This window comes from Pseudophryne corroboree, chromosome 2 (assembly GCF_028390025.1).
Source record: "Pseudophryne corroboree isolate aPseCor3 chromosome 2, aPseCor3.hap2, whole genome shotgun sequence".
Taxonomy (NCBI): Eukaryota; Metazoa; Chordata; class Amphibia; order Anura; family Myobatrachidae; genus Pseudophryne; species Pseudophryne corroboree.
The window spans coordinates 75,359,221-75,386,236 of NC_086445.1; the positions used below are offsets into that span (position 1 = coordinate 75,359,221).

General features: G+C 44.1%; 1 protein-coding gene across 4 annotated transcripts in view; it reads right to left on the reverse strand.

Moving 5' to 3' along the window:
- SLC36A4 (solute carrier family 36 member 4) overlaps positions 1-27,016 on the reverse strand; it is a 588,683-nt gene that overhangs the window by 238,344 nt on the left and 323,323 nt on the right. For 3 of the 4 annotated variants that reach the window (XR_010201554.1, XM_063951426.1, XM_063951427.1), the window contains exon 10: positions 24,689-24,858. Coding sequence is in view for 3 of the 4 variants with exons in the window: in XM_063951426.1 (XP_063807496.1) it covers positions 24,689-24,858 (170 nt within the window). In the remaining variant the exon portion in view is untranslated. Of the gene's footprint in view, positions 1-13,572; positions 13,987-24,688; positions 24,859-27,016 lie in introns of those variants that run through there. The other variant, XM_063951428.1, reaches the window with a different exon arrangement.

Here is a 27,016-nt window from a genome sequence, read left to right on the forward strand (position 1 = left end):
GACTGTTTAGAATCCAACCATGCTGTTGTAGCACTTTCCAAAATAGTGCTACCCCGACTACCAACTGCTCCTTGGACCTCGCCCTTATAACGAGATTGTCCAAGTACGGGATAATTACAACTCCCTTTTTTCGAAGGAGTATCATCATTTCGGCCATTACCTTGATAAAACACCCTCGGTGCCATGTACAGTCCAAACGGCAGTGTCTGGACTTGGTAATGGTAATCCTGTACCACAAATCTGAGGTACTCCTGGCGAGGATGGTAAATGGGGACATGCAGGTAAGCATCCTTGATGTCCCGGGATATTCTGTAATCCCCCTCGTCCAGGCTTGCAATAACCGCCCTGAGCGATTCCATCTTGAACTTGAATTTTTTTATGTATGTGTTCAAGGATTTTAAATATAAAATGGGTCACACCGAACCATGCGGTTTCGGTACCCCAACCCATGTGGAATAGTAACCCCGTCCTTGTTGAAGTAGGGGCACCTTGAGTATTACCTGCTGGGAATACCGCTTATTAATTGCCTCTAGCACAGCCTCCCTGCCTGAGGGAGTTGTCAGCCAGGCATATTTTAGGAAACGGCTGGGGGGAGACATCTCGAATTCCAGCTTGTACCCCTGAAATACTACCTGAAAGAAACAGGGATCCACCTGTGAGCGAGCCCACTAATTGCTGAAATTTTTGAGACGGCCCCCCACCGTACCTGGCTACACCTGTGGAGCACCCGCGTCATGGTGTGGACTCACAGGAGGCGGGGGAAGAATCTTGATTCTGGGAACAGGCTGACTGGTGCAGCTTTTTCCCTCTACCCTTGTCTCTGTACAGAAAGGAAGCGCCATTTGACCCGCTTGCTTTTCTGAAGCCGAAAGGACTGTACCTTTGTCTGTGAGGAAACCTGAGGTAAAATTATTTCTTCCCAGCAGTTGCTGTGGATACGAGGTCCCAGAGACCATCCCCAAATAATTCCTCACCCTTATAAGGCTCTCTATGCGCTTTTTAAGTCAGCATCCCCTGTCCAGTGACAGGTCTCTAATACCCTCCTGATAGAATGGACATTACATTTATTTTGGATGCCAGCCGGCAAAATATCCCTCTGTGCATCCCCCATATATAAGACGACGTCTTTAATATGTTTTTATGTTTGCCAACTAGTATCCCTGTTTGACAGGGTCACCGGCCACGCTGCAGCAGCACTATCTGCAGGTCTCAGTCTAGTACCTGAGTGTGTAAATACAGACTTCAGGATAGCCTCCTGTTTTTTATCAACAGGTACCTATTAAAGTGGCCGTATCCTAAGACGGCAGTGCCACCTTTTTTGACAAACGTGTGAGCGCCTTATCCACCCTAGGGGATATCTCCCAGCGTAACTTATCCACCTGGCGGGAAAGGGTACGCCATCAGTAACTTTATATAAATTACCAGTTTCTTAACGGGGGAACCCACGCTTTTCACACACTTCATTTATTCATCTGATGGGGGAACAAAACACTGCCTGTTTTTTCTCCCCAAACCTAAAACCCATTTTTAGAGGTGCTTGGGTTAAAGTCAGAAATGTATAACACATTTTTTTTTATTGCCGGGATCAAGTCACGGATGTTCCTAGTGGATTGTGTATATGTCTCCACCTTGTCGACACTGGAGTCAGACTCCGTGTCGACATCTGTGTCTGCCATCTGAGAGAGCGGGCGTTTTTGAGCCCCTGATGGCCTCACCTATCCATCCACTCTGGTGTCGGCCCCACAGGGGGCGACATCACATATATCGGCCTCTGCTCCGTCACCATATAAGCCTCCTCATTCAACATGTCGACACAGCCGTACCGACACACCGCAGACACACAGGGAATGCTCTAAACGAGGACAGGACCCACAAAAGCCCTTTGGGGGGACAGAGTGAGAGTATGCCAGCACACACCAGAGCGCTATATATTGCAGGGACTAACTGAGTTATGTCCCCTATAGCTGCTGTTTTTATATATAATGTATACTGCGCCTAAATTTAGTGCCCCCCCTCTCTTTATTAACCCTTTGTAGACTGCAGGGGAGAGCTAGGGAGCTTCCTTCCAGCGGAGTTGTGAGGGAAAATGGAGCCAGTGTGCCGAGGAGATAGGCTCCGCCCCTTTTTCGCGGCCTATTCTCCCGTTTTTTATGGAATTCTGGCAGGGGTATTTACCTCATATATAGCCCCTGGGGCTATATATTGAGGTATTTTAGCCAGCCAAGGTGTTTTTATTGCTGCCTCAGGGCGCCCCCCCCAGCGCCCTGCACCCTCAGTGACCGGAGTGTGAAGTGTGTGAGAGGAGCAATGGCGCACAGCTGCAGTGCTGTGCGCTACCTTGGTGAAGACAGAGTCTTCATGCCGCCGATTTTCCGGACCATCTTCTAGCTTCTGGCTCTGTAAGGGGGACGGCGGCGCGGCTCCGGGACCGAACATCAAGGCTGGGCCTGCGGTCGATCCCTCTGGAGCTAATGGTGTCCAGTAGCCTAAGAAGCCCAATCCGGCTGCAAGCAGGCGAGTTCGCTTCTTCTCCCCTTAGTCCCTCGCTGCAGTGAGCCTGTTGCCAGCAGGTCTCACTGAAAATAAAAAAAATCTAAGACTATTACTTTCTAAGAGCTCAGGAGAGCCCCTAGTGTGCATCCAACCTCGGCCGGGCACGAAATCTAACTGGGGCTTGGAGGGGGGTCATGGTGGGAGGAGCCAGTGCACACCAGGTAGTCTAAGATCTTTCTGGAGTGCCCAGCCTCCTTCGGAGCCCGCTATTCCCCATGGTCCTTACGGAGTTCCCAGCATCCACTAGGACGTCAGAGAAATAATAAATTCCCCAATGGACATGAAGAACAGTATAACAATACGTAACAGCTACGCAAAAGCATGGCAATGAGTGAAGGTGGGATAATAGATATCTAATAGCGAGAGTCCCGTTTAAAGAAACTCAGAATGGTGGCGACCCATCAGTAAGAATTGCTTCATTATACCAAGTTGTTAATCTAACCACCCTACGGATATTCTCTTTGGTAGCATCAGGTAATGTGAGTAAAAAAGGAAGCCAAATCGCAAAAAACATTGCAGCATTGGATTCAACATCTAAAGAACATTCAGCCCAATCCATTTGGAATAGAAATAATAACCGGGGTAACATAAGGGAAATAGGGATACGGTCTTTTTGTATCCATTGGGATAATATTGTTTTCTTCGCTGCAGCTGTGATCCATGCCATTGTTAATGTAAATGGAATACCTAAGTTGGTCTTAATGTACATCTGTATCAGATCCCAGAATGATTGTATAACTGGGCAAGACCATAAACAATGTATAATATCAGCATCAGGAGACCCACATTTGAAACAGAAAGAGTCGGCTGCAGCCCCAGTTAGGAACCGCAGGCGAGGAGTATAATAGACTCTATGTAATATTTTCAAATGCATCTTCGCATTCGAGGAAGATACCAACTGTTTACTAAGCAAATTAGACCACTTAATAATAGTGTGTATATCTACTCCCGCGAAGACGTCTTTCCATTTAGCTATGCCCGTGGTGAGTTTAGTATAGTCAATCTTTCGTCTGGTATAAGTATATATTAAAGATGTAGAGTAAGGGGAGTCTAGACGTCGTCGTACTATTCCATCAAGTGGAAAAGCGAGATCAATGGGCTGTAGGTGGGTTATGACGGACGTTGCAAAACTACGCATTTGAAAATATGCAAAAAAAGGAAAGTTTAAAGTCGGGTATCTATTTCGTAATTGGGACAATGATAACACCGCTGAGCAGTCATCATTTAAGAATTGAAATAGTGAGCGGAGTCCCCGGAGGTGCCAACTGTGTATAACCTCACCTGCCTCCCCTCCCTGAAAGGCCGGATTCCCTAATAAAGGCTGGAACACGGAATGTGTCAGGGTGAGCTTAGAACGTTTTCTAATTTGATGCCATGCCTTGTAAGGAGCATACAGGAATGGAATTGACTTTATATCCTGTGATATGGAGGAATTCGGGAAATGTAATATCTTTAGCAAATCATGACTAGGAAACAGAGCCTGTTCCAGTGCCTTGTTAACAAAGTTGTCCCCATTACCTATCCAATCTAAGGCACATCTATAATTAGCCGCCAAAGAGTAATCTTCCAGGCAGGGGAGATTGACCCCCCAAGGGAGGGTGGTTGTTTTAATTTAAATAATGCAATACGAGGACATTTATTCGTCCATATAAATTTAGTTATGGCTTTATTTGTTGTATGTATATCCTTTTTTGTTAACAAGAATGGGAGCATCTGTATTGGGTAAAGCAAACGCGAGAAAGACACCATTTTGTATAAATGGCACCTACCAAAGTATGAGATCGGCAGGTGTTGCCACCTCGTAAAGTCCTCAATCATCCTATTAATGTAGTAAGAAAAGTTTAAAGAGTACACCTCCGAGGGACTAGATGATACACGTATACCAAGATACGTTATACAATTATGCGCCCATTTAAATGGGAACGCACCATCCCATCCCTCCCATCTCCACCCAATGCCAGTGCCTCTGTCTTATCAAAATTAATCAAAAATCCTGATATTAAGTTGAAATTCCGCAAAGTGGTCAATAGTGAGGGAAAGGCCGTTATAGGATCGCTGAAATATAGTAGAAGATTATCCGCAAAGGCGGATACTTTTATGTCATGAGAGCCCACTTCAATACTCTTCCAGGACACATCATTTATGAATGTGCGTATGAGCGGATCTAAAGCCAAATTAAATAACAAGGGAGAGAGGGGGCAACCCTGTCTCGTCCCCCTACGTAACTGAAATGATTTTGTGTTTAATCCATTAATCGTAATAAATGCCTGTGGTGTGGCATATAGAGTTTTGAAGACACCAATAAACTCCGCACCAAAGTGTTGGGCCTGTAGGACTCGCAGTATATGAGACCAGGAGACGCGGTCAAATGCCTCATCGGCATCACAACGGACTATAAGGGCTTTTCGACACTCTGATTGTTTGCACTGAGTTGTTTTAACTGAAACATCACCTATGCCATCACTTGACATCATGAGGGCCGTATTCAATATCTGTCGGAAGCTGCCGTCTTTTTGTAAAGACGGCAGCTTCCGACAGATTTCTGTCGGAAGGGGTTCCGACCTATTCAAAGAGGGCACTTTTTTTCCGACAAGTCGGGAATTCCCGTCTTGTCGGAAAACACGTAGACCGGCGGAATAGGCGCCGATCCGCGTGTTTTTGTCGGAAACGGGGCCAAATCCGACAGGTTTTGGCTCCCTTTCCAACAATATCAGCAGAGCGCCCCCCCCGGCCAGGCTCCTTACTCCAGGCAGCGCCTCCCCCCGCCGCCGCTGACATGACCCCCCACCCCCCGCCAGCTGCCGCAGCCAGCTCCCCCCCACTGCCGCAGTCAGCTCCCCCCCGCCGCCGCAGCCAGCTCCCCCCCAGCCACCGGGCCGGGGAGGAAGAGCCGTGTTGCTGCTGCTGACCACGGCGCCGGGGTCAGCAGCAGCTCGGAGGATGTGGACGCCCGGCCGGCGGGGAGGGGGGGAGCAGCAGCAGCGGGGATCGGGGGGAGCAGCAGTAGCAGTAGCCAAATCAGTCAGATTTTGGAGCATATTGAATAGGTCATTGTCGGATCCTTTCCGACAATGCTTGTCGGAAGGATCCGACACTTACTGAATATACACCCGAGAGTCCAAAGCACTTTCTATGGGGAAGACCGACGTGGTCTGGTAGCCATCTCCCCTGAAAGAGCTTTTGAAAAGGAGAGAATGATTTCTGAAAGGATAGAGAATAAAAAAAACAAGTATACTTAAAAAGAAGCAAAAAACCCTTAATGGAATTGCTTTTACGATTTATCTTCTACCCCCTTTTCCTTAGAAGCCCACCTCTACGTGGTATGATCAGCTGTACCATGGTGTACATGTACAGTTGGCATGGGAAGACTTTCAGCACTGGACAGCCAGCAGCGTGGATAATTCACAGTGACCCAGACGTTAATGAGGGCTGAGCTCATCTAATCTAACAATTCTTGTACACACTGGGAAATTACAAGCATCCTGCGATTAAGATATGAAACTATAAAACCTTCAAATCATGGCTTACAAATAAGCACTAACCTGTAACTTACTTTATTCATTCCACGTAAGAAAGACATTTCCAGCACAGTTACCTGACGATTTGGGAGGAACCATTAAGTAATACGCGCTAAGCGATACAAAGCTGAACCGGGCAGATTCCCATATATGAGGGCAAAGAATTTGCATCCCTCAGGATGTCTTACACAAACGCTGAATACAAATGAGAAGTGCTACAATGAGGTCAGCTTCACACATTACTTATACAATCTTAGGATACGTTACTTCTTGCTGGTTCCGCTAGCCCCAACCCTTGCTAAGATTGCTGTCAATCAGCTGTGGATGGGAATTCATCTTTCTCAGAGACTAATTATTTTTCAGAAGTAAAAATTATTACCTGAAGTGGATTTTTGGCTGGTTGCAAGATGCATTTTGATAAGATAACTACTATAACTAAGAAGAGGAGTTCGGAAAAAACACTGCAATTTTAATATCCACTTACATTATATAACAGTATCTAGAGCTCAGAACAGATAAAAAAATGTAAAAATAAGACAAAAACGGTATTAGAAACATTAAAAGAAAGACCTGATGAAAGGGTACATGCAGGCAGGACATTTCGACCATCCTGGTGCTCTGGTTTGGTACCGCTATGCAGAGAAGGACAGCATGGTGACCACAGGCATAGAAAAGGATCACTGATCCCTATGAAGGGACATGTACACCAGCTTCCACAGATAATGTGGTGAGTGAGAGCAGGGGGGGGGGGGGGGAAATCACACGGGAGTGATAGACAGGGGCAGTCAATAAGCATAAGCAGAGACACAGCGGCAGGGCCGAATTATCCATAAGGCGGCAGAATAGGCAGCTGCCTCGGGGGCCCCAATTCTGGGATTACTAAGATTTTCCGAAGGTTGGGAAGCAGGCTGTCAGTATGCTGACAGCTTCCCATTGAGGTCCCTCACCCTAACCCTCCCTTGGGGGTGCCTAACCCTAACCCTCCATTCCCTGCTGCGTAAACCTAACCCTCCCCGCTTGATGCCTAACCCTAACCTCCCCCTCTTAGGGCTTTTAAACCTAACCCTTCCTCCCCGGTCCCTAACCCTAAGATTCCCGTACCTGATCCCTAACGCTAACCTCCCTTCACTCCTGCCTAAACCTAACCCCCCCCCCCCCTCCCCATCCCACAGCAGGACGCCATCGCATCCCGCTGTGAGGACGATCGGGATGCTGGCTGTTGGTAATGTGACACCAGCATCCCAAGCGGCGTCGATATGTTGATGCCGGCATAGCGTCCTCCCTCGGGATCCCCGCGTCGGTATACTGCCCGCCGGGATCCCATCTGTCAGGAAGCTAACTGCTTCCCCCAATTCTCACCGCTAGCAGGATGTGTTAAGAAAAGGAAAAAAAGGGGGGCTTTTTTTTGTTTTTTAATGTTATTAACAATACAATAGCTTGGAGGTGTGGTGTAGTGTTGCAGGCTATGTTTAACGTTACTGCGGTCATGGTGGGTCGTAGCTGAAGGCACAGCCAAATCCAAAATGACAAAGGGATAGCAGAAGCAGCATACACAGAAGGATAACATAAACGATGTATGTCTAATAATATCCTATTCCCTGTGTTTGGTACAGACAGACAAAGAAACATTTTTTGAGTTACCAGGCCCATTAAATTAAATACATCTTCCAAATTGGCAACAGATCTGGAAGTATAGGTGCGGGGAGGAAATCTGATAGATTCTATATGTTAATAGATAACGTTGTTCCAGGTTTCTTAAAGAATAACAGCATGCATTATTGCACTATGTGGGAAATGTATAAAAGCTTGGAAAGAGATAAAGGGGCAGATGTATTAATCTGGAGAAGGCTAAACCAGTGATATGTGCAAGATGATAACACACCAGCCAATCAGATCCTATCTGTTATTTTACATATTGGAGCTGATTGGCTGGTGCCTTTATCACCTTGCACATCTCACTGGTTTATAACTTCCTTATGCCTTCTCCAGGTTAATGCATCTGCCCCAAAGTACCAACCAGCTCCTAACTCTCATTTTTCAAAAACAGCCTGTATTATGGCAGTTAGGAGCTGATTGCCTCGTACATATCTCTCCAAGCTTTGATACATATGCCCCTAGGTACCGAAGTTTAAAATATAGTAAGGGGGCTGCGATCATCCTCATTAGGAAGTTCTTACACATAATTAACATAGTAAAATAGTAACATAGTTACTGAGGTTAAAAAAAGACAATTTGTCCACCGAGTTCAACCTGTTAGTGATCTCCTACACTGTAATATTTTTAAGATTAAAGTAATGACCGAGTCCGCCATTACTACTCTCTCAGGCCGGGAATTCCAAATACAAATTGTCTTTACTGAGAAGAAACCTTTCAATCTCTGTGTGCGAAATCTCCTCTCCTCTAACCTAAGCGGGTGTCCACATGTCCTTTGTGATGATCTTACCAAAAACAATTCCCCCGCTAGCTCTGTGTATTGACCCCTTATATATTTTGTAAATGTTAATTATGTCCCCTTTATCTCCTTTTTTCCAGTGTAAACATGCCTAGCCCAGCAAGCCTTTCCTCGTATTCAAGCGTCTCCATCCCCTTAATCAATTTGGTCGCCCGCCTCTGAACCTTTTCTAGTTCCAGGATATCCTTTTTGTAGTATGGTGTCCAAAATTGTGCACAGTATTCAAGATGTGGCCTCACTAGTGATTTATATAATGGGAGTATATCACTCTCATCCCTTGCATCAATTCCCCGCTTCATGCTTGCTAATAGCTTGTTTGCCTTTTTTGCTGCATTCCTACTTTGGGTACTACTGCTCAGTTTGTTATCTATGTGAACACCTAAATCTTTTCCCCCATTTAGTACATAGGTAGTATTTTTGTTCTTGCCACCAAAGTGCATTACCTTACATTTGTCTATATTGAACCTCATTCTCCATTTTGCCGCCCATGTTTCCAATTTAAATAAGTCGTTCTGAAGAGATTCAGCATCCACCTCTGACTTTATAACCTTACACAGTTTGGTTTCGTCTGCAAAAATGTATACTGTGCTCTATAGACCTACTACTAGATAATTTATGAAAATGTTGAACAATAGTGGTCCAAGTACAGACCCTTGTGGCACACCACTTAGTACTTCAGTCCAATTCAAAAAAGTTCCATTTACCACCACTCGCTGCTCCCTTTTATCCAACCAGTTTTTAACCCAAGTGCATATTGTGCTCCCTAGCCCAAGTTCTCTTAATTTGTAGGTAAGTCTCATGTGAGGTACTGGATCGGAAGCTTTAGCAAAATCTAAAAAGATTACATCCACCTCCTTACCCTGATCAAGGTTCGCACTTACTGTTTCATAAAAGTCTATTAAGTTAGTTTGACATGGTCTATCCTTCACAAATCCATGTTGGTTCCTATTAATGACCTTATTGGTTTCAAGGAACTCCTGTATTCTATTCTTTAAAATACCTTCGAGTACTTTCTCCACTATGGTTGTAAGACTTACTGGTCTATAATTACCCAGTTCAGATTTACTTCCCTTTTTAAATATCGGCACTACTTCTGCTATACGCCAGCCTTTGGGGACTATGCCTGATGTAAGTGAGTCATTGAAAATGACTAATTCAGAGTGGAGCTCCATGAGAACCCTTGAGTGAATTCAATCGGGACCAGGTGATTTACTAATCTTAATTTTTATTAATCGGTCACAGACTACTTCCTTACTTAAAAAAAAACATTTAGCAGTGGGACATTATTATTGCTGAGGGTATGCATCAATCCCGCCATCTGATCCTCTCTTGTGAATACAGGTGAGAAAAACTAATTTAATTTTTCTGCTATGTCATGGTCGTCTTTGGAATTATTACTCCTTTGTTTGCTGCCCATGGGAATGAACTTACTAGTATAACTAGCGAGCAGCGTTTTTAATACACCCCATTTCTCTGTAGTAGAGTCTTAGTTGAGCCTGTATAGGGCTGCTTGTGAAAACTGATATTGAATGTGACCATATTAAGGTCGCTGTTTCCCATGGGCTCCCCTACTATAATATTTTCTATCAATTCTGCATTGCTTGTTAAAACCAGGCCTAAGATTGCATTGTACCTAGTTGGTTCCTCGATTAATTGAAGTAGATAGTGATCGTTTAGTGTGTTTAAAACATATTACCCCTAGCAGTATCACATGAATCATTTGTCCAATTAATTTCTGGATAGTTAAAATCTCCCAACACTATTACGTCTCCTAATCCTGATGCTTTTTCAATTTGCTTCAGTAACAATTCCTCATCAGACACAATAATATCAGGCGGCTTGTAGCATATATCTATTAGAATCTTTTTAGTTCCCTTTCCCCCGCATGCAATTTTTACCCATAAAGTCTCCATAGTATTTATAGTCCCATCGCTAATGTTTTCCTTTATATCAGGTTTTAAAACATGTTTTACATAAAGACATACCTCTCTACCCCATTTATTTAATCTGTCTCTCCTGAACAGCGTATAACCCTCCAGATTGACTGTCCAATCATGAGTTTCGTCCCACCAAGTTTCAGTAATACCTATAATATCATACTGATTGTTTGCTGCAAGGACTTCTAGTTCTGGATAAACAAAACATAAGTAACAAAGAAAGCCAATAACTATTTTCACAAGATAATAAATATAATGTTGTTTCTATTGAAACGCCATCAGGAAAAAGCTCGGACAAAAAATATAATCTTACTGTACAGATATGTCCTCATACATCTTTGCTGAAGTCATACCAAACAGCCCCTATTGGCACGCCAGGTCGTGTGAGGCTCTGCAAGCGCCGGATGTATTTTGGCCCAAAATGCGTCTTAGTCACAACGCAATGCAGCTAGGACACACGAGGCGACTATGCTGATAGAGATTTATGAGACTTGTATATCTGTGCGCGACTGAGTCTCTGAATCTGTACAATAAGTGCTACAATGTAGTAACCGCAGCTTTTATCCAACACAAGTTCTGTTCCATATACAGACTCAGTCACACACAGTATACAAGTGTTGAATATCAAATTTATCAGCACAGTCTGCTCATGCATTCTTGTTGCATTGCGTTGTAACTACGGCACATTTTCACCCAACGTTAGCAGAATTGCATGGGACCTGGTGACTCTCGCTGCATGACGTATTGGGGCTACATGTATGAGGATGCATCTGTATTAAGAGGGATCACGTCTCAATTTCTCCAAAGAAAAGAGAAAAATGTGACAACACTGAGGTTTCATAAGCGCTTCTATCATTGCATATTCCATTTAAAATGCCCTCTGAAGTCACACAACACACAAAACATGCATTGATATGCTAAACTGCTCATAAAATCATAAGTGACCCTTCGAATGTATGAAAAAGAATGACAGAATGATGATTTCAACAAAAAGAAGTGCTAAAGTAGGACTGTAATGATACAGAAAGCCAACAGGGGAAAAATAAAACCTCAAGGCAAACGGCTGTTGAGAAGTGAAAGGAGGGCATTCTTAGAGGGTAATCCAATGTACAAATAAGCTTGTTACTTTGTCCCATGTGCCAATTCACTTGTCACAAGAAGGAACTTGAGCAATAGCTCAAACGCTTTGATCTAGTGAATCGCAGAGGACAGGTTTAAATGGATTGCCACTGTTCCCGTGTATCCTTTATCTATCACCGTTTCATTTGTTGTTTTACGCTTTCAAGCTTGGTATAACAACTTAACTTTCCAAGATAGCAGCATCTGTTTCTGCAAAGCTATTACCGGAGCGAGGAGGGGAGGGGAGCATTACATTTCACTGATAAAAATGCACTTGAATGTGCCTTCCTTCAAAAAAGCAAATATGATACAACATTGTTTAAAGTTCAACTGCCTAGATTTAAGGTGGAAGAGGACACCACTCATCTGCCCACTTCTAATCAATTTACAAGACGAGTCCCTGTGTTTTGAATCTGAAAGTGTGACAGCTAGGAGCAACAACCGGTAAGATCTTACTTTCTTGGGGGAGCTGTACAGTAACTAAGCCTTGAAAAGTGATACATTTACTGTGATAAAGTACCAGCCAATCAGCTCCTAACGGTCATGTTACTGTCTGGGTTTTAAAAATGACAGGAGCTGGCTGGTTGGTTGGTACTTTATCACTGTGAAATGTATCACTTTTCAAGGCATAGGGGCAGATGTATTAATCTGGAGAAGGCATAAGGAAGTGATAAACCAGTGATAAGTGCAAGGTGATAAACGCACCAGCCAATCAGCTCCTAACTGTTAATTTACATATTGGAGCTGATTGGCTAGTGCATTTATCACCTTGCAGTTATCGCTGGTTTATCACTTCCTTATGCCTTCTCCAGGTTAATACATCTGCCCGTTCGTTCCTTATGGCCCCTAGAGTCACTCAGTGTAATCGAGTGGACTGGATTGATTTTAAATGAGTTAGACACAGGTGGTCAGACTCAAACTGCCTGAAATATTAAAGTGGTGTGCGCGGTGGTGCTCGGCTGCGCGCATGTCAGCCAGTTACTGCACCACCAATGATATCACAAGTTTTCCTGCAGAACCTTTAGACTGGACAAGCACAGGATTTCGGAAAGGGGGAGGGGGGATTCTAAATACAGTATGAAAGATCTAAATGGATCACCTTCCTGGGGAAGACCTCAGTAGTAATCACAAGTTTGTGGATCCACTGCAATGCCAGCTACAGATGAACATCCTTTCTGATCACTGCAGGTAGCAGTCTGCTAAAGGTCACAGTCAGTAAGGAGAAAGAAATCTCATGGTAGGCAGCAATTATAAAGTTCCCACTGCTGCTAATCTTTGCATGAGTCTTACGCCGGGTACACACTGGACGATTTCAGCCTAAAAAAATAAAAGATAATGACATAAATGTTATCGTTTATTTTTGAGGCTTATATCGTCCAGAGGGGATGTAGTCATTATGCCGACACCAGAATGTAGACATGATTGAAAAGTCAACAATGCATAAGTCACCATGGTCATTGTTGAAAATTGTGAGTGTCGATAGTCACAGTACAGGTTTAGGGTTAGGCTGCCTTTTAGGGCTAGGGCTTTAACACTAGAAAACCACTATGTCGACATGCACATTTGTATTGTGGGATGTAGTTGGCATCCCGACGGACGAGATGCCAGTGGTCAGAAGACCAGCCCCGGAATCCCAACACCTGTCAGAATCCCGATGCCGGAATTCCGACAGTCAAAATCCCAAACATAAGTATGCTGGGGAGGGTTGGGCTGCAGGGGGATGGTTAGGCACTAGGAGGAGGGTAAGGGTTAGGCTGCCATTAGGCGGTGGGGAGGGAGGATTAGGGATAGGCTGCAGGATACATCATTTTTGCTCTGTGCAGACTTCTACCTCATCATAACCCAACCATGCCACTGAGTTCATCCCATCATGGCCCCATCACTGTCAAACCTTTGCCCATCTGTAAAGATAAGTTACAGCAATTGACAAGCGTATTTCTTTGTCTTTATTACTTTGAACCAAAACATTTCTTTTTAAAAACCAAACAGCAAAACAAACGACATCCAGGTTTGGCCTTTTCTATTGCACAAATAACCAATTATTTCTGCAAGATGCAAATGTGGTGAAACAAACCATTTAAAATGATATATAACTTGTTGTCTCTGGACACATGTCAGATTTCTGATGTGAGGAAGAGTTCTGGCTCACATGGCTCTTTATGGAAATAGATAATCATGTGGGTAATCTTATAATTCACAGCTCATTTCTTTTTCTTTTTTTTCACACAAGTTCAATTTTGCCGAATGTGCATCTCAAATCATTAATGCTCTCATTTGGCCATTAGTGCTTATCTGGAAGCCACAAAATCATCCATAATTGCAGCGTTTTCTGCAGCACAGGTCTCCTAAATGGCCAGGTCTTCGAGACACACATAATTTTCCATTCAGACTATACATTTAGAATTTGCTAAAAAAAATGATAACAATGAAAGTTACGATGAAGTGGCTAACAACTCTACTGCATAAATATAGTAGTGCTGATTCTACATGTTATTCGGCACAGGATGTTTAGTAATAGATGTGCTAGCATTAAACCAAAAACCAACATTTATGTATATTACACATGAAGTTAAATGTGCTCTTTTAAATATTACTCAGGAAAAAAAAAAAAGTTGAAAAAAGGATTCAGGTCCTAATTCCGAATGGATCGCTAATCTGAGAAATTGCAGTGGTCTGTGAGTAGAAAGGCGCCGCCCCGACAGGAAGAAAAAAAGCCCCGTACAAAATTGCGGATGCATCGCAGATGCACTCCCAGATGCATACGCAATTCCCGGAACATCGAAGAATCTTTGCCGTCTGATCAAATGTGAGTAGGTCTGAGGCTGCAAGTAATCTGCGACTGAGCCGGGCTGGAAGTGGTCTGCGCCGACGACAGAGATCCTCCCCAAAATCACCTGGGCACGCCTGCGCATTTTCTGACACACCTAGAAAATGCCTGGTTTCCGCCCAGAAACGCCGGCTTCTTGTCAGTCAAACAGCGGCTACATTGCATTTACGATCTGTACGCATTTTCTGTCACTATTTACTCACACAAATGCGCAGTCGTTCGATAATCGCTCCATTTGTGAATTCTCTAAATAGCGATCCATGATAAATTAGGCCTTCATTTCTTCACAAACTGCAACTCACACCTCATACTGTTCTTAGGCAATGGCAAACAAACATGTGAAAAACCACTATCAAAGCATAGCAACAACCTCATACCTGAATAAATATTACACAATTGGCTAGGCAAATATTTGCAAATGCCTAAACTGGTACAGTGCAATGATGTTACCTAGGAGACAGGCAGCCAATTATTCAGGATTCTGCTCTCGCTCCCAACTCGCCACACAATCAGGAGGTATGAAATACAAAGAACCCATCAGTACCTCCTAACAGAATATCAAACTACTGCCTGAGGAAGCAGATACTGTATATCTGCAAAACGTGTTTTTTGGATTACAAATATTCATTTGTCTACAAATAGGAGAACCAATCTGTCACAACTGAGGGCTGGTGCTGACCAGGGGGAAGCCTCAGTTGTAGGGGCTGAGGTATATGTATACCTGGGAGACAGTACAGGGTTCTTAGACAAGCAGGGAACCTTTAGAACAAATGCCCGAAGGCGTGACCAAGACAACGAAGGAAAGTTCAAAGGTTTATTAAACACAGTTCAGAGGAATACGGATGACTTGGTACAGGTAACAGGAATCACAGTTCAGAGAAATACTTGGGATCGATGACGGAACACCGATGGTGACTTGGGGTCGATGGCGGAGCACCGATGGAGACTTGGGATCGATGGCGGAGCACCGATGGAGACTTGGGATCGATGGCGGAGCACCGATGGAGACTTGGGATCGATGGCGGAGCACCGATGGTTACTGGGCATCGATGGCGGAACACCGATGGTTACTGGGCATCGATGGCGGAACACCGATGGTTACTGGGGATCGATGGCGGAACACCGATGGAGACTTGGGATCGATGGCGGAGCACCGATGGAGACTTGGGATCGATGGCGGAACACCGATGGAGACTCGGGATCGATGGCGGAGCACCGATGGTTACTGGCAGGGCAGAGAACCGCTGGAAGCTAGAAGCTGGAAGCCGGTCTCAGGTAACTGCCAGTCACAGGGAGCAATGTAGACACTGCAGAGTCAGGCTGTACAGCAGAGAAAGTCCATGGAAGAACTGCACACTGGAATCACTGTAGACAATTGAAGCACTGACCACTTTCCACCCCAGAAACAAGATATTTATACCAGCTGGGAAACAGGGATTGGCTGGCTGATTAACCAGAGACCAGAGTGCAGCTGCTGGGTAATCAGGCAGAGAGCAGAGTGCAGCTGATAGGCTGAAAGGTATCACGTGATTAGGAAAACATGGCTGCGCCCATGTTAGCTTTTGGAGGGAAAGATTGTTTGTAACTTGCATGTGAAACTTAACCCTGATGCTGCCAGAATCACAGTAAGGAGATTAGAGACAATGAGATGCAGCGTCCTGCACACAGACAGTGCAGATGGAATCCAGGCTTGGAACACTGGGACAGTCTCAGGAGACATCTGGAAGGTAAATACTGATAAGGAATTACCTGGATCGTGACAGCACCCCCTCCTTTAGGAGTGGCCCCAGGACACTTCTTATAAATTCTTTACCTGAACAAATGGAAGAATCTAGATTGAATCCTGATGAACTTGAACTGGCTGGAACCAGAGGAGACTGTACTGGACCTATGGACGAGACCAGATTGAGTCCAGACAAACTTGAACCGGCTGAGACCGGCGGAGACTTTGGGCCGACGGATAGGACAGCATTAGATCCGAAGGTACTGGAGTCGGCTGGAACCGAAAGAGGATGATCCGGACAGACGGATGGGACCGCATTGGGTCCGGAAAAGCTTGAACCGGCTGGGACCGGAGGAGTCTTTGGATTCACATTCGAATCAGCTGGAACTGAAGGAGTCAGAATCCGGTTAGAACCGGAATGAGTGGTATCCGAGTGTTCAGTTAGACCATCCTGGACATGGTCCATGCTGGATGCCAACAGGGTGGTGCTCTCTGAAGACGGCAAACAGGAGTTCACAACTGCATCTGTAGCACAAAAATTTCCATCTGGGAACTTGGCTCTGGATACTTCCCTTGGGGCTGAAACTTTGGTGACCCCTACTGGGGTTGACGAATCAGACACCTCTCTCAGGGTTGTTTTCTCCAGCACCCCTCCTGGGGCTGACAGATCAGAAACTCCTTTTTGAGAAGACTCATATGCCCCTACTAGAGCTTGAACATTGGATACCCCTCCTGGGGTTGCAGAAACGAACGCCCCAACCTGGGCTGTAGACACAGACGCCCCTTCTTGGGCTGTAGACACAGACGCCCCTTCTTGGGCTGTAGACACAGACGCCCCTTCTAGGGCTGAGGAAAGTTCGGACACTAGGATCTGGTACTGTACCAGATATTTACCGACTGTTTGTGTCCCCTGACGTAGCCGGAGGATATCAGAGGAGGCAGAGGTCACACGACCTGGTTCATCAAACATGCGCCTGAAGGTTGCCACGAAATCTGTGTATGAAGAGAGCAGGACATCAGACTTCTCCCATAGAGGTGATGCCCAATCGAGGGCGGAGCCACTGAGGAGGGAGATGATGTAAGCAACCTTGGTGCGGTCAGTTGGGAAACTGCCAGGCTGTAACTCGAAATATATCTCACACTGATTTAGTAAACCCCGACAGGCTTTTGGGGAACCATCAAACTTAGCAGGTGTCGGTGAATGGAGACAAGGAGCAGAAACGGGAATGGTGGGTGGGGATACCACCAAAGGTACTGTAGTCGGCACACTGGACGCCCCTAAACCACAGAGGGTTACTTGGATTCCATCCAGCCGGGTGGAAAGGTCCTGGAGACAATGAATCACATGGCCCTGTGCAGCCTCCTGACGTTCAAGGCAGGCTGCAAGTTCTTGCATCAGCCTGGTCGCTTGGACCTGGTCTCCGGACGGATCCATTGGGTCAGTGCTTACTGTCACAACTGAGGGCTGGTGCTGACCAGGGGGAAGCCTCAGTTGTAGGGGCTGAGGTATATGTATACCTGGGAGACAGTACAGGGTTCTTAGACAAGCAGGGAACCTTTAGAACAAATGCCCGAAGGCGTGACCAAGACAACGAAGGAAAGTTCAAAGGTTTATTAAACACAGTTCAGAGGAATACGGATGACTTGGTACAGGTAACAGGAATCACAGTTCAGAGAAATACTTGGGATCGATGACGGAACACCGATGGTGACTTGGGGTCGATGGCGGAGCACCGATGGAGACTTGGGATCGATGGCGGAGCACCGATGGAGACTTGGGATCGATGGCGGAGCACCGATGGTTACTGGGCATCGATGGCGGAACACCGATGGTTACTGGGGATCGATGGCGGAACACCGATGGTTACTGGGGATCGATGGCGGAACACCGATGGAGACTTGGGATCGATGGCGGAGCACCGATGGAGACTTGGGATCGATGGCGGAACACCGATGGAGACTCGGGATCGATGGCGGAGCACCGATGGTTACTGGCAGGGCAGAGAACCGCTGGAAGCTAGAAGCTGGAAGCCGGTCTCAGGTAACTGCCAGTCACAGGGAGCAATGTAGACACTGCAGAGTCAGGCTGTACAGCAGAGAAAGTCCATGGAAGAACTGCACACTGGAATCACTGTAGACAATTGAAGCACTGACCACTTTCCACCCCAGAAACAAGATATTTATACCAGCTGGGAAACAGGGATTGGCTGGCTGATTAACCAGAGACCAGAGTGCAGCTGCTGGGTAATCAGGCAGAGAGCAGAGTGCAGCTGATAGGCTGAAAGGTATCACGTGATTAGGAAAACATGGCTGCGCCCATGTTAGCTTTTGGAGGGAAAGATTGTTTGTAACTTGCATGTGAAACTTAACCCTGATGCTGCCAGAATCACAGTAAGGAGATTAGAGACAATGAGATGCAGCGTCCTGCACACAGACAGTGCAGATGGAATCCAGGCTTGGAACACTGGGACAGTCTCAGGAGACATCTGGAAGGTAAATACTGATAAGGAATTACCTGGATCGTGACACAATCCCTCCAGGACAATACGAAATATCCAAGGTGTTGTATATTCCGATAAATATATTAATGCTTGATTTTTATCGAATGGATATTCTGATTTATATATAGCTGGACATTGCTTTATTTACATATAGCACATTATTAAGGAATATAGCACCACTGGATTTACTGTGATAATATTATTGTGTTTCTAAAAGACAATAATATGTTACCGTGGATACTCAAAAAGCCTCTCTTCCTCTACAAGTCACCCCCTGCTTAACCTGAATGTGCTCCATCCCAAAATAATACCAGAAGAGGGAATTAACAATGATGTACAGTAACGGAATACAAGCTGGAGGAGATACTCCACCACACATTATCTGTGTAACTTTGTTAATAAGTACGGATAGATATAATGGTTATGGATCAACGCCATCTTTCCCAGAATGCCAAGGGAGGGCACTGTTCAAATGTCTTAGCAAACTACTACATTTGGGGTGGGTAGCAGACAACTGATCAGGCTACCATCATTAAACATCGCTGCTACTTAGGCTATCCCCCTTACTAATAATCAATTTTTGTTCCTTTCAGTCGCTTCAGTTTCATGAATTCCGCCACAGACAGACAGAAAACAACCATTCAGTGACGGGAGAGCCAACCCTGAGTGACTGAGTCTGATGCTGTTGTGGGTGGGGAGGGGTTGGCGATGGCTCCGTTTGTGAAAACGGAGGCGTGTCACAGCCGTTTAGGGGGAGGGAAGAGGCCAGGGATCACCGTGGTTATATGGAGATTTCCTGGCCTCTGCGACGGGCGGCTTGCGCCTTGTGAGCCAGTGGTCCGATGCCTGGGGCGGATCACTACTGCAGCAGGAGGCGTCTACTTGTAATATCTTGTAAAATCACTGAGCCTGCAGCCGCTTGCTGTAATAAAACAATGTGCCTCTGCAGTACCTTGTAATAGGATAATTATGTACCAAACTAAGGGGTCAATTTACTAAGCCCTGGACAGAGATAAAGTGGACGGAGATAAAGTCCCAGCCAATCAGCTCCTAGCTACCATGTAAGAGGCTGTGTTTGAAAAAAAATGCCAGTTAGTAGCTGATTGGCTGGTACTTTATCTCCCGCCACTTTATCTCCATCCAAGGCTTAGTAAATAGACCCCTAAGTCTGCTGTGCCTTCGACATCCGCAAGCAACATTTCAGTGCTGCATACAAACGGAGGGACTGATTGTGATGATATGCAGCCAACATTTTATATAAACGGACCTTCTGGTACTGCAGTCAAAGAATAACCCTTCATAAAATATGTACTAAGGGGAAAGAAAGTACACACCTAGAGAACCACAAGGGACATCTGTGATTGGACAATAATTGTTCAACAGATGCCCACTCTATTGGAATGTCCTGAATTCAGAACTGGACCCCTACGTTAAAGTGCTCCCCATAGTTCTTGTGCACTTCCATAGTGAAATGAATAGGTCTTGATGATGCAATTTGCTGCAAATCTCATGATTATTCATTAAATATATAAGTGTCGGTTCTAAACCTTAAGTGTGGCACAGGGGCATTTCTAGAGAGGAGGAGGCCCATGTGCAGGCTCCGGCTGGGCCCCTCCTCTCTGGCCGGCAGCGCTGTGTAGACTCTGGGCACTAGGGTCCCCCAGAATCTACAGCGCATGCACAGACCTCCGGGAAAATGGCGCGGCGGCCATTTTCCCAGTGATTTACCTACTGCGCTTGCGTGAAAAAACGGGAAAATGGCGCTGCACCATTTTCCCAGTGATTTCAGTAGCGCTGCTGCTGCACCGTGGGACTCCGGAGGGTAAGTATTTCTATTAATGGGTGCATGGTGTGCGGTGTGGGCCCCCCTGGACTCCCGCAGGCCCCGTGTGCACCGCAGACACTGCACCCATTATAAATACGTCAGTGGTGTGGCATCACACAACATGCTTATAATAAGAACAACAACTAAAAAAGGTTGGTGTTGCTTTTTAAGTGATTGCTTGCCAGAGCCTGCACCTCGCACATCTCCCCAGTTTGGCAAAAATAACCAAGACCTGGGCCCGTCATTTCTCTCGATGGCCCTGCAGTCAGTAATGAAAGCGAAATTTATTTATATTGGTTATGCAAAACTTGGAAGCCAGACTGTCTTGTGCCTGTAGCTTATTTCTGCACGTGAGAAAGGATATCCACGTTTTGAAATTAGTTCACACAATATATTTTATTAAGCTGCCTATCAGATGAATGAGACAGAATGGGGTCATTCCATAAAACTGATTTTAGAAGTAGTAGAAAGTAGAATTTCCTTTTCATGTCCCCCCGCTGCAAATAATTTAATCCATATTTTGAAGTTAAAAAGCTTTGTTTAAAAAACAAACAAAAAAACCCTGCCTTTGAATCATACGATACAGTGTAAAGCCGGTTTTATCATTCCTCCGGAACACAATAGGATGGAAATTAGGAAAAGTCTATTTGGTAAATGAATAAAAATTCTTGCATCATTATTATTTGCTTTTATCTATTTAGAATGATACTTCAAATCCTGCGGAATGTATATCAAAGGTAATGTTATATCACGGCAGCTGCGGCTGGACATATACCGGCTGATAGCGTGACTAAGGGATGCGGCCTGGAGTTTGCTGCACCTTGAATGTTCTCCCACACCTCGAGGAGCTGCCAGAACTCGTGCTTATATATTTTATATATAAGGTTTTATAATGAGTGCTGCTACAATAGCCAGGAACCTCAGCGTACAGATGGAGCCCTCCTCATATTGGGGGCAATTCCAAGTTGATCGCAGCAGAATTTTTTTTAGCAGTTGGGCAAAACCATGTGCACTGCAGGGGAAGCAGATATAACATGTGCAGAGAGTTAGATTTGGGTGGGTTATTTTTTTTCTGTGCAGGGTAAATACTGGCTGCTTTATTTTTACACTGCAATTTAGATTACAGATTGAACACACCCCACCCAAATCTAACTCTCTCTGCACATGTTATATCTGCCTCCCCTGCAGTGCACATGGTTTTGCCCAACTGCTAACAAAATTCCTGCTGTGATCAACTCAGAATTACCCCCATTGGCCTTTAATATGATTAATTGAGCCAGGGCAGTCAGACTTAATCCCTTCCTGTAATGACTTAATCACCTGCTGTATTGTTCTCTCTGTATTGTATTGCAGCTGAGAACAATAGACGAAAGGTTTATGTTAAAAAACTTTGGTGCACCTAGGCACAGCAGAGAACCCTAGATGAGAGTGGCTTCATCTGTATGTGACATATGAGTGAATGCGTGCGGTACCAGAAAAACTGGGCTCAATCCAACTGCCTGCGATGATGTTGCGGCCGGGTGTAAGTAAATGCAGCTGTACAAATGGCACATATCAAATTAATCAGCACAGTCTCCTGGTGCGTCCCAGTCGCACTGCGTTGCAACTCAGAAACATTTTCCGCACACGGAAAAAAAAGACGTCCAACATTAGCAGAGGTGCACGGAATCTTGCAACTCACTCACGCCCGGCATCTCACACTATGCGGCGTATTAAGGCTAGATGTATGAGGACACACCTGTACTTCACATTCCCATGTAAATAACTTACATTTTACGTTACGTGGGGCAGTCATACTTTCTTATTACAGGGTGATGTATATGGTATCTCAGCCCTTCCTGTACAGTCCTAGATTTTTCATTAGGAAGAAAAAAAGCACAAATAATATAATTATTGACATGATTACAGGCAGCGGTTGCCATGCCATATTATTTACCCATCTAAATACTTAAATAATCTCATACATATGTATCAGGCTTTCTGAGCAAATAAGTAATTACTTGGGTAATCTCAACAGGGACTAGAAAAATAAACTCGCTTTTTCGATTACTGTATGCTAGATATATAAAGTTAATTTTTCATTCTGCTTTATCATGTATTAACAAAAGTACTCCAATAAGTATGAGAAAAATGCATCTTTTTATTGGTACTGCTCATCCATTATACTTATAATATTTATACAGGAGTTCTTTCCTCATGTGCCTTTCCTTTTCTTATTCTCCATACTCCCCTTGATGGCAAATGACCACGGCTTTTCTATACCTGTCTTCTACTGTAAGTGCGGTTTTCTTGATTGCTCATTTGATTATGTACTATGTAATGGGCATTGCGGATCCCCTGTGGCGCCATATAAATAAAGAATAATAATAATAATACTATATTATCGTTTTTGAAATCATCATAAAGGGATTTTAAATTGTGAAAAAAATAACTTATCACACTATATATTCATATTCTGTCCCATGGTAGATAGAAGCTTCTTTACTACTTACCTATTTCATTTGCAAGTATTTAATAAAAAAACTAACTTTGTTTTAATCTCCAGTATTTATGAAAAAGCGTGTTTATTTTGCCAATCTCTATTAAGCTTATCCATGCAAGGAATAACTTCATTTACCCAGCAAGCCCGATATATATGTAGGAGAATATTTAATCTAGATGGCTAAATTATATGTTAAAACAACGCCTGCACTGAATCATTTGTAGGTGCCAATAATTTCATTTCTTCTTTCTGAGGCAGGATACATGAAATTGGGCAGAATCCAATTACCTGTGATGTAATATCGGATACGAAAAACAGGAGTTTTTCATGATTTTTCCAGATGTTTCACAGATATTTTTTTATGGGGTATCCAATTAGATCTCCAGTACAAAAATACTTTTTAGAACGAAAACACACAGGTTCAGTGAAACCTGTGCGCATGAGGCAGGTGAAACTAAATCACTGATAAGAAGCGGTTCGTACCAGCTTATCGTGGCTAACAGGATAGCCCTGGCAGAATGAAACCAATTTGCCCGCGGTCGGGATACTGACGCCGGAATCCCGACAGCCAACAACCGGAATCCCAGCGCACAGGGGCTAGTCCCACTCGTGGGTGTCCACGACACCCACAGAGTGAGATAGAACCTGTGGTGAGATGCCGGGTACGAATGAGTTTCCAGGTCCCGTGCAACTCTGCTCGTGTCAGACGTCTTTTTTGGGCTAAAATGCGTCCTAGTTACAATGCGATGCAGCTAGGACACACCAGGAGACTGTGGTGATTTGATATATGATGCTTGTATATCTGTGTGCCACTGAGTCTGTATACGAAGCACAACAGAACTTGGCATGGAAAAAAGAAGCAGCCGCTGCGTAATAGCAATTTGTATACAGAGTCAGACTCAGTCGCACACAAATGTACAAGCGCCACATATCAAATTAGACAGCAAAGCCTTTTTTCAGCGCCCAAAGCTGGTCAAGTCTCACGGGACCTTGTGAGCCGAGACGGGCCGTTTGGCGTGATTGCAGCAATAATATAGGAGGACACATCTGTACACAGCTCAGAACGTAAAGCAGACACTACTGTAATTCACAGTGGATTAGCAATTTTACTCCCTGATTATTTGAATATCCTTTACACTACAACATTATATATATTTTTGAATACTTCCATTTTTTCATAAATGAGCAATAATAAAGTTTTCATTCATGCGGTTTGTTCTCCGCTGTGTGTATTACGCACCATGTGTCCCTCTTATGGATAACTCTTCTGTTTTCCCTTTAAACAGTGCGCAGTTATCATCTAGGGACCACCCACTGTCTTCAGCAATAATTCAGCAATTATTAGTACTGTTTATGAACAGCAGTGTCACTAGACTCAGGAACTGAAATGATAACCAGTACTGTACCTACAGGGCCGGAAGGCCTACTGCTCTCTATTACACTCTCTCTGCTTTCCAGCCACTAGGCAGGGTTGTCACCGATACCGTACAAAACTACTGTCTACAGAGAGCACGGCGTGGCTAGGTCATATCCCAACTAGCAGAAAATACCTGTGCATGGTAAGACAAATACAAGCCCAGTAAATAAAAACACAGAAGCACGGCAAATATACAATGTAGAAAAAGTTGCATTGTGGCATATACTGTGGCCGCCATTACACCAGGCGGACAACCCAAGGACACATATGTTTATACTGTAGAGTGCCACTCTCACACGATGCTGCAATGCAGACAGCAGAGGGATTTACTTACAGGTTACGCAGACTAGTAACGACCTCACAGCAAGCTCACAAGGAAGCTTCCATTGTTTAGACACTTTTGATGTAACCAGTGGCATGATGATTTCAGCTGGGACATAGTACTGAATGGCGTAGGTCACAAATATCCCAAAGGAGTAGAGAACTTTTACCAGCTGATATAACCTGGAAAGAAAAAGGGTGGCTAACATTACTGTAACAGGTGGAAAGATATACACAGTACATGCTGAGCTCGGTAAATTTCCGTCTCCAAATGTAGATGACTTTATGCAATACACATGCCACCCAGTATCTCTTACAAGCCTCACTACTTCATCTTTCTGGGATAGGACCCTTCTCTTCTGATTCCCCTGTGCTGGATACACAGGTTCCTGGAGAGCAGAGTTATTCTGGCGCAGAACAGGACTCAGAAAACCCTGCTTGCTCACATACAGGCATCATCATTAACCCCAATCAACTGCATTAACCACCTACCATTATTCATTATTAAACTTCTTCAATGACCTGCTGTCTACTGCTGCCCCCCCCCACCCCATCCCATCTGACCTGTGATCAGTTACCCTCTGAGCACGTTTAAATACAGGGCTCCAGAATGCTGGGTAGCGCACTGGTAGTGGAGAAGTGAGCCAGTGGAGAAGTTGCCTATGGCAACAAATCAGCTTTGAAGTAACATTTATCAAGTGCATTCTATAAAAGTTATACGTAGCAGCTGATTGGTTGCCATGGGCAACTTCTCCACTGGCTCACTTCACTCTTTTCCCTGCTTCATATATCTACCCCAGAGGACCATACGCGAGTATACACACTGGCACAAAATGCCCTTGTGCCACCTGCCTAAGATACTTGTATACCCAACAAGTTTGCAGAACTTTTGTTCTCCACACATAAATGTTACTGTCGCATATAACACTGCCAGTGAGTTCCGTCTATAGATGAAAGCTGATATCAGTGATCCCTGCGACATCCACAATTTTAAGTGTGCTTTTAAAGTGGCTGCAGAGAATAACTTTATGCTGTGTACTTCCTAATTTTGCTGGACAATCCCTTTAATTAATTACAATTATAAAAGGTATACTGACAACGGTATCATCCTTGCTGTAATAGAGGAGTATGGATGCCATAATTATTCAAATTCAGCATGAATTCAAAGTTCTTCATGTGTATTGCTATGAGATGATTATTCAAAGACGTCATTGTAATATATGGTAGTAGCAGCGCAAGTCCTAATGTAGTATGAAGCTTCTTTAATTAAACCAAGAGCTAGCAATCTGCCAGCACCGGAGGGGATTTCATACTCCCTCTGCCAGCTCAGAATCATTGAAATGTAAAAGTATATACTCTGGAAATAACATGACGTACAAACCTGCAATGAGAAACATACTTTGTGTTACAGCTATTTGAAGTGTGGGCTATTCAAGTTGTATCATTTTGCTGGAAATACGGTTTTCAAGATTATTATAAGTATTTTGTATGGAGAAGTATTATACGTGAACGTTTCTACTGTACACATTAAAAGCTCTTTTGCCTGTTTTCAAGATTAGGTTCAATAATGGATGTATTTCAAGGGCATTTGCAGAACGGTGCCATTGCTTGCTTGAAGAATGGAAAACGCTTTTTAAATACATCTCGGCAGGCTATATTTCATGGAACGCATACTGCTTTATTTATTTCTCAAGATAGTAAAAAACAGGTATTATAACATTGAGTTGCTTGAAGTGCTGTAGTTTGAATTTTGCACACAAAATACATAGAAGGTCCATTTAATAAAACCAACAGAAAAAAGAAGACTGCGCTAAATGGTCAATTTGTATAGTACAATATGAGAGAGCAAATAAATATCTCTAATAAAACAATTTATTACACAATTAATAACACTTTGTAAAAAACATACATACGTCTGCAGCAAAAGATTTACGCTGGAATAGGATATTTGCTGCAGACGCACATGGATGGTAACAATTTATCAATGCACTGCATGAATTTGCAATTTTGAATTTAATGTGACATGTATGTTTTTTACAAAGTGTTATTAATTGTGTAATAAATTGTTTTATTAGAGATATTTATTTGCTCTCTCATATTGTACTATACAAATTTACCATTTAGCGCAGTCTTCTTTTTTCTGTTGGTTCTAAATTGTTGGAGTGACTTCCCGTGTTTAAGACGGCTGCTTAGCAAAGCACCTCACGTCTACAGCGCCCGAATATACCTAGTTATACTACTCCATTTAATAAAACCACCTAATCTGTAAACCAACAGGACATTGATTTTACAATTATACACTAAATGTTCAACTACAAAAAAAATAAATGTATGACTGAAT